The sequence below is a fragment of the Zootoca vivipara genome, chromosome 5 (genome assembly GCF_963506605.1).
Source record: "Zootoca vivipara chromosome 5, rZooViv1.1, whole genome shotgun sequence".
Taxonomy (NCBI): domain Eukaryota; kingdom Metazoa; phylum Chordata; class Lepidosauria; order Squamata; family Lacertidae; genus Zootoca; species Zootoca vivipara.
In genome coordinates, this window is record NC_083280.1 from 66,318,974 (window position 1) to 66,332,298 (window position 13,325).

Genomic DNA, 13,325 nt, shown 5'->3' on the forward strand with positions numbered 1-13,325 from the left:
TACTGTATTCTATCATTATTGTTCTTGGAGATAAGTACAAAAGCATTTTTAATACAAAAAAATACAATCCACTGAGGATGTCAAATATATGGTCTTAAACTTTAACACTGCTCTTTTCCCAATGAACATCTGGCACAACTTTCAGAACATTTATGACTCGACTTAATTTCATAGCAGAAAAAACATTTAATGCATATTCTGCATCTACCCATCACAAAAGCCTGTCCAGGGAGCAGGCCCCCATAATAGTTTTTCTATGGCAGAAGAATAAAATTCCCATTTTACGTGAAACTTGTTATATTGGGTAATATGAACATTACCAAATTCATAAAAATCCAGGAGGATTAGAAGCATAAAAAATGAGTAACAGCTTTCACATACCAATATATGGCATGGGATGACTGTATTCATTGCACCAAAGGAATCAATTTATTTATTTTACTTACTTATTCATTCCATAAAAATTTATACACCGTATGATTGTAAAAAATCTCGAAGCGCTTTACAGAAAATAAAACTGTAAAATCAAGAAAAAAGACAACCCTACATTAAACCTACAATAGTTAAAATAATAAAACAGATTAAAATTATCTCAACTTTCTAAGCATTTTAGTAGCTTTGTCTAAACAGGAATGCTATTAGCAGGTGCCAAAGAGTATGGTGAAGGTGCCTGCTTTATCTCAATTGGCAAGGAGTTCCAAAGTGCAGTTGCTGACAAACTAAACTATTTTGTTCAAATAGCACTGAAACGACCTTTAAAGTATTTAACCCCACTGCTTTTTAGGTATTAGTATCAATATACATCAAAAATGTGAGGAAAAGACCCATACACTGCAGCAATACCAAGGGATACAATGCTTCTGTAAGCTATGTTAGCTTACAGTTAGAAAACTACATGACATTCTTCTGCAGGAACCATGTTAGTGGGGGCCAAGTCACGTAATATTAGAGAAACTCTGCTTAATTTGCACTGACCAGTGTTGCTAAGCACAAAGCCCATAGGAAAGGCATTCAGCAGTTTTCAGGAACTAGTGGAAAATGCAGATAAATATCAGATTTACAATACAATTATTTCTGGTTTCTTTGCTGCCAAGAGTAAATGCACATTGTACATATTGTTGAACTTTATGAAAATGACGCATCCTTTCTGAGAGGAAGTGTACAGATTAGAAACATTATTTGGCCTTCTTTGCCCAGCCACTGGAGAAATGGGAAGGTTTTGCTATTCAGAACTCTTCTCCCCTACCCCATTTACTTTGGCACCACAAAACTAATGCCTTTACCAGTGTACCCCTTCTGGATGAAACTTCATCTACAGAATCAATATTGTTCATGTACATCATATACTTGTTTGACACACACACACAGAGGGAGGGGGAGAGAGAGAGAGAGAGAGAGAGAGAGAGAGAGAGAGAGAGAGAGAGAGAGAGAGAGAGAGAGACTGTGTTTTAGGTTGGATATATCTTACAAATAGAGCAGCTAAAATCTACAATATGAAGCATTTAAAAACATATATGTATGCGTATATCTCTGTGTGCGCAAACACAGAATTAATCCAGTTCTCAAAGTGAATATCCTTACATAGCAGAAACAGGGTCATACACACTCCAGAGAGATGCATCAACAGGCTTGGGGGAAAACCAAGTTTTGCAGAAGTAAAAGCAAATTAGGAAATCCCTAAGGTGGGGGAAGGTAAACGGCGTTTCCGTGCGCTGCTCTGGTTTGCCAGAAGCAGCTTAGTCATGCTGGCCACATGACCTGGAAGCTGTATGCTGGCTCCCTCGGCCAGTAAAGCGAGGTGAGCGCCACAACCCCAGAGTCATCCACGACTGGACCTTAATGGTCGGCGTCCCTTTACCTTTACAGTGAGGGAACTCAAAAATCAGGACGAGGACTGAGCGTGCTCAGCAGCTATAGAGTGCAGACTGACTGTTGCAGGGGGGAAATACAAATCCTAGCGGTAAACTAGGAAGAGCATGGTGGTTGTGTGACACCCTGAATGGGAGCACTCCATGCTGCAATCTTGTTTCTTTTATTTTAAGTGCCTGTCATAAGAAAGTGTAAGTGGAAATAAGCATCAAAAGTGGGAAAGTCTTCCAAACACTGCTTCCATTCAAACCCAGCCTTTCATTCTGGAACAGATTGTAGCACCCTGTCAGAAAAGACATACTACAATCACAAAAGTCATTGTGGTATAGTGGCAAGGATATCTGACTTACAGGGGAGAAGACATGGCTTCAGATCTCTCACTCATAAAAGTCACTAAGGGACCTTGGGCGAGTCTTTCTCTCAGCCTAATCTATCTCTGATTATATACTACTCTATACTGCTAAAGTATAGCCAAGTACCGTGTATATAAGACTACTTTTTAACCCAGGAAAATCTTCTCAAAGTCGGGGGTCGTCCTATACCCCGGGTCGTATTTCTTATACGGCGAGTATATCCCAAACTCTATATTTTAACTGCAAAAGTTGGGGGTCGTCTTATATGCCCAATCGTTTTATATGCCCAGTCATTTTATAAGCCGGAATATACGGTATTCACAGAAACATGCATTCAATTTAGCCAGTCCAATAAAAAGGCAGGTTATTTCTAGATCCGTTTTATACAGGAATTACATTTTAGGCTGGTCCAACATAAATCCACAATACCAACACTTATATGGGTTGATTTACATTCATTATTGGCCTTAATATTTTGAACTCATTAAACATGATAAAATTGTCATACTAAGAATAATATTTCATGATCTTCACAAATACAAAATTAAACAATCTTATTGAAGTTAAACAAAATCCTATTGAATCAGCTAGCCAAATACAGCCAAAAGGCATTTCATAGCTGCACAGCAGCAGTGTTGCCATTTTGATTTTGCCTTTTGTGGTAGGATGCAACCGGCTAAACCAATACCATTCATGATGCAGAGGGAAACTAAACTCCCAAGACAAAAAGCAGGAATATATAAACCACTCAAAATGCACCTATCAAGACTGCATGACCACCAGTCAATTCAAATGGAAAGCTTTGCTACTGGACAGGGGGGAAAGAGTAACTACCTGTTGAACCTATGCTGAAGAAACAGAGACAAAGTGAAGGGAGTTCCATCTCTCTGGAAAACCACAGTAAGCCACTGAGCATTCCCAGAGACACAAAGAAGTCCAGATAGAGAAACAGTTTCCCAGAAGTCTGCATTATATTCACTAAATTAAAAAGTATGAAAAAGATTATTACTAGAGATGATGTGTTTGTGTTATATAATCCAACTGACAAGGTACACTCCATTGCAGACTACCATGTACTTTGTGTGGTACTTGGCTCACGTCAAATCAGGTAAAACATTATTTGAGACACAAGACAGCAAATGAAAATGTGCAGTTAACACCCTGAATTTCTACGAATTTTCCATCTTTGAAACATTTGTGTTAACAAGGGACACTACTGACATAGTAAGCCCTTCTACTTTCTGCACACCATAATCTGGACATTTGCAAACTAAAATGTTTATTTTATTCCTAAACTCTTAGAAATGTGGGTATAGGGAAATCCTGGGGTAGACTCACCTTTAAAGCACTTCTATGCAATATCTGAAAACCATGATATTTATAGATATCCATTATATGCATCATTCCTATGAAATAGTGGTTTTGTGTCAGAATTAGTGAAAATAAACTGTAGATGCCAAAATATTATTTCGGTGGGACATGGGAAGTGTATTCCTTACCCACCAGGAAGGACAGAAAGTGGAGTTTTCCATTCTACTTGACAGATGCTGAAAATGCTTATGAGTGCACAGATTGACTTGTGAATTACAGATATTAAATATGTAATTTGTAACACAGTTCAGAATCTAAAGAGATTTAAAATATTGCTGTAAAAATGCATTGTGTCTCCTACGTCTAAAAGTCTCTGATTAATCTATCCTCAAGATGGGAGGAGATACTTAAAAAAGCAGTTTGAAGTATATAAAGACGGATGCACAAGCATCAGTATATAACACATTTTGCATTCATAAAGGCCCAAAGTTCAAAACCTAGAATTCCAATTAAAATGTGTATTCAACAATAAGTCTGAGAAACACCTTCCTGAGGTCATAGAGTGCCACTGCCAGTCCAAACAAGCAATAGTAATCTAGGCAGAGCAATGGTCTAACTTATAAAATACACACACAGAAAGTCATAATCGGGAAAAAATTCAATGCCATTTTCAGTGCAAATTAATGTATAAGTTACTCACCATTTCAAAGTTTCTACTAAAACACAGATCATATAGCTACTTGCTTGTACTGCAACTATTACTGAGGAAAAGAGGACTAAAAGTTGAGACTTAAACTGTGTACACAGTAACAGTTGTTAATTGTTAACTTAATGTTTAACTTGTATAACTTTACAAATCTGCACATTCTATATACAACTTTCTAAAACACAAGTTAAGTAATTGCAGCTGAAGGGGATGCCATTCCACATCACTTGAAAGAACTGAGGAAAACTTAAAGGAACTACAACAAGAATCAATCAGGTATTTAAATTTACCACTATGTACTAAAACTATACACACAATAAGAGAATCTATGAACTATCTATTTTAATGACTTTTGAATTGGCAAAGGAGAATAATTACACCTTTTGCAAATAAAATGTAAACCTTAAGGAAATTAAGGTAAACTCTACTACCTCTAACAGGATCAAATATCCACTCTTATTCACATACTATGACTTACATTGTAATCATATACAGAGCAACAGCTAATTAAAAAAAGCATGCAATCTTTCAGATTAGAAATTCTACTTCCATGAAAATATGCACAATTACTCTGTTTATCGGGTATTTGAACTGTACAACAATTTAGACTTTGATAACAATGCACCTCCTAAAAAGAGAGGATGAGAAGACAGATATACTACAGAAACAGAATTTAAAATATATGAAGTTATGTCTGAGAAATCAAGACGTCCCGGTCTTTGTTTTCATTAAAGTTAGGTAACTAAATTTACAAAATCCAAACTACAGCACTGCCTTAATCATAGCTACTCTGAAGTAAGCTCTATTTAATTCAATGAGACTTATTCACAGGTAAGTGAGTTTAGGATTGAAGTCCCCCAAGCCCACTTACCTGGCAGTAAGCCCCATTACATTAGGTATTACTGTACATACCACTGAAAGCAATGGAAGAGGATTTACAATACATAATTCTAAGCATGTATACTCAAAAGTAAAGTATCCCCAAGTTTAAACAAGCTCAACCAAGTATGAACAGGATTGCAATTAGCTGCAACTAACTTCTGTTTGATCATGTACACTGTCTTTCATATTAGCGAACAGGACATATAATTACTTGTCTCATCAAGTTAAGTAGGAAGTACAATTTTGTACAAATGGAAGAAGTGAAATATTTCCAGGCTACATCCAGGAAGAAATACCCATGCCACAGCACAACTACAATCCTTAGGTAATTGATTCCAGAGGAGTAATTCTGAAATAGTCATATATACAAAAAGCAATAAATGAAAATACCTAAGAAATTGCTTGTACAATATTTCTATGCTTACCAATAGGTTATTTCTATATATGATTTGATTTAAAATCTATTGGCTTAACAAATGGTTTGGATTATTTTTGTCTAACAGCATAGCCGTAGGTATGTTTTCTCAGAAATAAGCCCATCTAAATTCAATGGGACATGCAGCATAACACTATAAATATTTCCTTGGAAGCAATCTGTGTTCAGTGAAGCTTATTCCCAGGTATAAGTTTGCAACCTCAAGCTCTAAGAAATGTTGCTAATATTGCAGCCTAAGACAGTGGTGGGCAGACCTCAGGTTTGCAGAATCTACTTATTTTTTACCTTAACTCCAAGACCCAACAACTAGAGCCAGGTGCAAAAGACATTCACTTCGAATTAAAGAACAGGATACCTCTGAGCAGCTACAGATGAAAAGAACCAAAACTGAGTTCAGTTACTTCCTACAAAAATCTATTTGGTTTGGTTACCCAAAGGTTTGCTTATGTCAGCAGTTTATTTGGGGAGGGGGCACTTTGCTGTTCTTATTGTTAAACAATTTGGGACTCAGATCTTTGGATTATTGCAGTAGATCAAGAATATCTATCAGTAGATTCTGATCTAATTTCTGCCTGTGCCCAGCCTAAGAGACTCATTTTAACCTTGTGATGTGTGAAGAGATTTCAACTTATTAAATGGCTGGAGGATTCTCCAATACACTGGTGACACTTTACTGCTCCAGTATCAAATATTTACTGGTAACCTTTGGATTCTCCATGCTACAACTTCACACACACTGTCCAACTGTGAGTTAAAAGAGCTGTCTTTCAATTATTTATTGGAATAAGAACAAACTAGTTTTCATTTTTAACTATTTTTAATGTTGTTAGCATAAACACCAGTGGAAAGATAATTTGAATTTTCTTGTTCTATGATCAAAAATCTTACCATGTAAATGCAGCTCTATTATTCATATATTTAAAATGATCAGTGATATAATTATCACTTTCATGCAGTGTGAACTGCTTGCTACAATATCAGCAGCACAAATATACTATACATATTTACCTGGCAGTAAGCCCACTGAACATAATCATACTTCTGTGGAAACGTACACTGTACTGCAATTGTGGTAAACAAATTTAAAGATGGAATGTAATTTGAGCTAATAAAAAAAATAAGTTTTGTTGCTTAAACGAGTATTTTATTTTAAGAATATGTATCTTTCACCAATTAAGAATACCTAACATTCAAAAGATTAGAAAAACCACCAAAGAGTTAAGCAGATGTAACAAACTGTTTGGTAAGCAGTTCTGAAATCTAGAGTAAGACCACAGAGCCTCTCAATACAAAATCTTTACAAATTTAACAGCCTCCCACCCTCATAAAACCACCTACGGTATCTCATCAGTATTATTTCTGAAGAGATATTAGCCTAATGCTGGTATACTGAAAAAGTGTTCCCACTTTCATTGTTTCTCAAATTTACTAGGCTACAGTTTAACACAGAATCACTTCCCTATAACATGCTGTTTCTATTGGGGGAGGTGAAAGAATTCACAATGTTAAACAATGTAGGCATTTGCAGATGCAACATAAATTACTGGATGAAAGTTTTGATAAGAACCAACTTCCCAGTTCTAACTGCTTTGGGGTCATATTATCAATGCAGGATTTGATTAGGACTGTTACAGAAAATTGTCTTCTTATCCCTATGTATTTAAAGTGATGCTGCCATCAAAAATGGGTACACCAACCACACCAACACTGTAACAGAAAAGTGTTACTGCAGTAATAGTCTGAAGCTCATTACCGGTAGGTACTTTTAGGTAGGAGGTAACACTCCAACATCTAATGCATGTTAAATAATGCCACACAATAATTTTATTCCAAATGACCACTAATACTCTTTGCAATCATACTTTTAAACATAAATATGCATTAATCTATATGGCATTATTGTTTAGGATCAACTATTGAGTCTTACAGTATTTTACTTGCCATGATAAAACACAAAAACTGCAACTTATTAACAACCCTCTATCTACTCATTCTACAGGCAAGAAAAGGAACAACACTGTAAATTGACCCACAGTGTGCATTTTCTATACTCCAAAAAGGAGCATTTTCCAGAAGACAAAGGGCATTACAAACTAACCAACCAGATCTTTGTCACTGTAACTCATAAAGTCTTAACAGCCAAAGCTGCAATCCTAGATTGCACTACACCAGGTATCGCATTATACAAAAGACACTGAAAGAAACATGCTAGATAATCGCTGCATAATTCTGATGCAACAGCTGTATGTGCACTACTGCTTTCCACTTGAATTTCATCTCTACCTTTTAGTGCCAGGCCTAGGCCTGAGCCTGCCAGATTCTAGCTGCTGCAAATCAGCGAGGGGGAGGAGGGAAGGCAAGGGGGCAATCACAGCAGCTTTTTTGAAAGAAAGTACAGTATTACTTAACCGGGGAGAGAGAAAGAGATGAGGGACAGGGGGGACACAGGTCTCCCTTTTATACTGAAGGTGGGGGTGGGGAGTACAGGGAGGGTGGGGAGAATTTAAGACATACGGGTTCCACCTCCCCTAAGGAAGAAAAAAAATGAAAAGAAAAGCGTCCCCGGCCCAGCAGGCCAGGGTAGGCCTGCACAAAATTTGGGATACAGGTCAGGTCTAAATCGAAGCCATCCTCCTGGTATCGCCTTTTGTTCCTGCTGACGATCTCTTTGATGATGGCGGTCATGTCTGGGAGCCGGGAGCCGCTCAGGAACAGCGCGGACAGGCACGGCGGCGGCTGCAGGGCGCAGATGGCTCGGAGCCTCGGCGGAGGAGGCTGTTCCCCCACCTCTCCCCGCCGCCGGTGATGAAGAGGGCGGCCGCGGCGGCTGCCTAGGCGGCGGCTGGAAAGCAATGCTGCTGCTGCTGCTCCTTCTTCGGGCGCTGCGAGGACGGCGGCACCGTGGACAGGGCCCGCTGCTGCTGGTTGCGGCGGCAATTCAGGCGAAGGCCCCGCAGCGGCACAAGGGCCCTGGCCAGAAGGCGGCGGCGGCGGCGGCGGCTGTTGCTGCAAGGAAAGTCCTCCTGCTGCAGCAGCTCCCGCCAGTGGCGCGGCTCCCCTCAGCTCCTGCAGGCTATACCTTGAGCGCGGCGGCGGCGGGGGAGAAATGGGGCCCCGCGTCTCCTTAGCGCTGCTGCTGGGCGAGAAAGAGGAACCACCGCCGCCGCCGCCGCCGCCGCCGCCGCCGCCGCCGCGCTCCCTTTCTCTCTCGCTCGAACGGCGGCGCTCCAGCACAAACGGTGACAGCAGCTCCGCGGCCGCGGCGGGGCTCCGGGCCCCCGGCTGGCTTGCTTCTCTCCGCGCCCCCCGCCGAGCACCGCACCCCGCGCGAACCGGGGCCGGGCGGGCGGGCAGGCAAGCAGGCTGAGGCTTTTCCGCGGAAGGCGGCCGGCTTGAAAGTTTCGGTGCTCTTTTGGCTCGCACCTCCGCTGGTTGGGGGGGGCAGCAGGCGGGGAAAGGGGGGGAAGGAAAGGGAGGGGGAGGCGGCTGGGCCGGGAGGGAGGGAGGGAGGGAGGGAAGCGGAGAGGAAAAGAGGAAGCTCAGGTCCTGAGGGGCGCGCGGGGCTGGAGGCTGCCCCGTGTCATATTCCTTTTCTCTGCTGCTGCTGCTGCCGCCGACGTTATAGTTCCTTCTCCCTCAGTCCATCGGGGCGAGAGCGCTCCCTCGTAGCCTCAGCGCCAGATCTCTGCCACCGCGAGCGAGCGAGTGCTCCCCCCACATACACCGCCGCTCCCGCGTCGTCGCCGCCGCTGCTGCTGCCACCTCCGCCGCGCGCCCGGCTTCCACGAGCGTCACTGCCGTCAGTTCGTTGGACCGTTCCCCGGCCGTTGGGCTGTGGCTCCCAAGCCCCAGCGCCAACCGCCTGAGCTTCAAACTGCCATCATGGCTGCAGTTTCCGAGAGGAGGGGGGAGGAGGAGGAGGAGAATGAGGGAAGGGAAGCAGGGAGGGGGGAAGGGAAAAGAGGGAACGGCACCGAGAGAGGGAGAAAGAAGCGGGTGGGGGGATCAGAGAGAGAGAAAGAGAGAATCGGAGCTACGGAACCACTCCTCGCTAGGTCCTTCCGCCGTTGCTGCTGCTGCCGCCGCGTACGAAAAAATTAGTTCTCCACCGCCACATCACCGCCTCCTCGGCTCCAGCGAGCTCGCTGCGCGCTCTGGCCAAGTAGCAACCCCCTCCCCCTACCGCCGCCGTCCGGGTTCCTTATAGCGCCTAACGAGAGGAGGTTTGGCTCTTCTCACACGGAACGGTCTGGCCGAGACATAAGTGATCAAGAGGGGGGGGGGGAGGCGGGAGGAACAGGGAGAGAGCGCGCGCGCGCACACACGTACTGAGTGGCGGAAGGATACAATAGACTATTGCCTCATCGCAATGACGGGCTAATTCCCTGCGGAGTCACGTGACGAGTGCTAGGAGCGGGGGGACTTCCCGCTTCCCTGTCTCCCTAACCACCATCGCCGCCGCCAGCCACGACCACCATCCTATGCAGCGACGGGGCTGCTTCTCCCTCTCTCTCTTTTTGAAGTGGTCAGGTTTTTGTACTTTAGGAACAAGGACTGGATATATCAGACGTTGGCCGTTGCAAATCTTGTCCCTGAAGTCCGGGCCGTATGGTAGCCAAAGTGACTGGAGGGGTGGGGGGGGTAGCCTGGCCTCGCCTGCTCTTGCGATTTTTGCAGCAGTTTGGTTTTTGTAGACATCAGCAGGTGCAAGTTTGCAACGGTGCCGGAGATAACCATTATCGCCTGATAACGTCTGCAGATATGTATGTGTGTTTGTGTGTTTTAATGTTAGTAAAACTAACAGATTGGGCCTTGGAAATCTGGTTCCTTCAGCAGCGTTATGGGTGGCTGCGTCGTCCTTTAAGCCGGGGCTCGTTATGTGCAAAGCGGAGCGTTGGATCCCTACAATGTGGCTCTTAGCCTCCTGCGTGGTGCTGGAACTTTAAAAAATAAAAAAGTGTTCTTAGTCCTGTAGACACCTGTAAACTTTTAACAGGGAAGAGTTGCCTTTCGTGGCTAGTTGCTGATGTCACTCGGCGCTCAAAAAACTGACAGAAAAGTCGCCCTGGTCACAAGTGGCTGCAGGAAAAGAGAAGACAGGCCAGGCTAGGAGGGGCGATCGTGCAAGAGCAAGTAGTGATCAAAAGCAGCGGGGCGAATACAGGGAAGTGCCAAGAGCAGCCCTGAACGCGGTGGCCCCCAGGTGGCTGCAACACAGCGCGAACTATCAGCAGCCGCCCTTCGCTCCATGGCTTCCGTCTGAGCTTGTTCTTTAACAGCGAAGCATGGCAAGAAACGGATGCAGCGGTCGCCAGGGCTGCTGCGCCACCTATTGCCTTGGAAGAGGAAACCGCAGTTGCAATGAGCGCACACAACGCCCTGCTCCTCAAAATTCCCAGGGTCACCGGCCTAGTAGGCCCCACCCACCTCTTGTTAGGGCACCAAAGCTATGCTTCAGTGCTTGCACGTCAAAAAATAAATAAATGCATGGGCTACTCCTTAGAGAGAAGGGGTGGGGAAATCCTCAAAGCCAAACAACAACGAAAAGCAAAACTAATCACACCTCTGCTTTCCCCACCTTTAAAAAATGTTCTCCATTATGTGGGCTAGAGAAGGCATTAAAATATTTATCAGTTCCTTAGGATTCCATGGTCTTCTGTGGAATTTTATCTTGCACATGCTGCAGATTTAGGGTTGCCAACTGATACAATTTTTAGCAAACTATATATTGTGTTTTTTACAGCACTGTACCATGCTGTGCATCAGTTTACAGTCTTTCCCCCCCCCTCAGGCTGATGAACATTTTTCAGCTGATGGTCCTTCACCATCTTCCTTTGTGAGGACAGATGGGGAGAATTCATTAGCTTTTCTGCAACATTCCTATCTTAAGTGGTTGTCTCATGCCTTGGTGCTCTAGTGGCCTTGCTAGTTCTTTGGTAATTTTCCTGCCTCGTGTGAATTTTAATGTATCTTTCTATCATGAGAAAGTATGAGCATTTGGACTTTACAGTGGTACCTTGGGTTACAAACGCTTCAGGTTACAAACTCCGCTAACCCAGAAATAGTACCTCAGGTTAAGAACTTTGTTTCAGGATGAGAACAGAAAACGTGCTCTGGCGGCGCGGCGGCAGCAGGAGGCCCCATTAGCTAAAGTGGTACTTCAGGTTAAGAACAGTTTCAGGTTAAGAACAGACCTCCGGAACAAATTAAGTTCTTAACCAGAGGTACTACTGTACAGTGGTACTTTGGTTTAAGTACACAATTGGTTCCGGTAGTCTGTACTTAACCTGAAGCATACTTAACCTGAAGCGAACTTTTCCATTGAAAGTAATGGAAAGTGGGTTAATCTGTTCCAGACGGTCTGCAGAGTACTTAAACTGAAGCGTACTTAAACTGAGGTATGACTGTACAGGTACTCGTTTTAGTTATTCTGTTATAAACTCTGGCTGTGAACCATTAATATGCACACTTTAGTTTTCCTGCTTCCCTTCCAGGAACTCCCTCATCAAACATCCCTAAAAAGCTTTTAAACTAACTTGAATTTTAAAAAGGCTCAGGTGCTTCTAAAAGGGTTCACAGAACACTCTAGAGAACATGTACTATTTTTAAACCCTGATAACTATCCTACCATTTTTATTACTAAACTCACATCAGAGTGTAATGAAGATTGTGATTTCTCCCCTTTCTTCAAAAGATGTAGAAATGTATTTTATTCATTTATAATAATGGTTGCAACTTCCTACCAGCTAATGATTTGCTTATTGAATCTACTCCACTTGGGGCTCTGATAAAAGGGGGAGAGCACAGCAGTTTCCTAAACAAAACAAGTGGAATACATCTACATATTTCCTTATTTTGCACGTTAGTAGCTATCTCATTGTAACTCCTTTCACAGACATAGTTCACTTCAGAATGAAGGAGAAACCTTTAGGACATTTGATATTTAAGTTGATGCTATACCGTTTATGAATGCCATGCCATGAGACTGTTTTGTACAACAACAATATTGCAGCACACCACTCCAATCCCCGAAGGGTGCAAGATTCCAGGCATTCCAGGTTCCATGCTTACACAGGGTGCATGTTTCCTTTTGGAAATGAGGCATAGTGGAGACTGTGGTGTCTATATGATATGTGGTTTATTTACACATATATACAGCCCGAGCCTGCAATGGAGGGGTTCACAGCATTAACACCTCAAAAGGGTCTTGTTTCTCCCATTCAGCCACGGGGCTCTCTGCCTTCATCAGCCAGCAACCTTTTTTCCTTTAGGTCACATTACAGCCAACTCTCAACTCTGACCTTACTGTTTTCACTATTTAAAAGCTGGAGGAAGGGCCCCACTCATTTGGTGTCTGGCACAGAGTCCTCCCTCTCTCCTTTGCTCTCTTAATGGCCTATCACTTTTCCTTTGCTCTTTTCTTAATGGCCCATCATTAGGAGATTGCCTGAATCTTGCCTGGTTTATATTTTTAGCACTTTTGGATACAGGGATTTAAAAGGTCTGGCACCCAGTTTAACATCCCACGCCTTGATTAAATTCTAACAGTTCCTGGATCCATGTATTATAGATGTCTGCCACCCACAAACTCATAGCATTATGCTCTCGTGAGGAGAATAGCTATTCTAAGTATCAGTCCACCAGTCTATATTATTGCACTAATATCCCAAGTCCATTCTTACTGTCGTCAAAACATTGGTATAAAGGAATTGTTTAGACAATAACATTTGAATTCGCTCGCAGTCCAACTTTATTGGACTTGTAAGTA

The 13,325-nt window shown here is 42.9% G+C and overlaps 1 protein-coding gene across 1 annotated transcript in view; it reads right to left on the reverse strand.

Moving 5' to 3' along the window:
- The window catches only part of PTEN (phosphatase and tensin homolog), a 51,359-nt gene extending 42,629 nt beyond the window's left edge, over positions 1–8,730 (reverse strand). Inside the window, exon 1 of the mRNA XM_035137353.2 lies at positions 8,164–8,730. Coding sequence (XP_034993244.1) covers positions 8,164–8,242 — 79 coding nt within the window. The 5' untranslated portion in view covers positions 8,243–8,730. The remainder of the gene's footprint in view (positions 1–8,163) is intronic.
- Between the last annotated feature and the right edge of the window lie 4,595 nt (positions 8,731–13,325).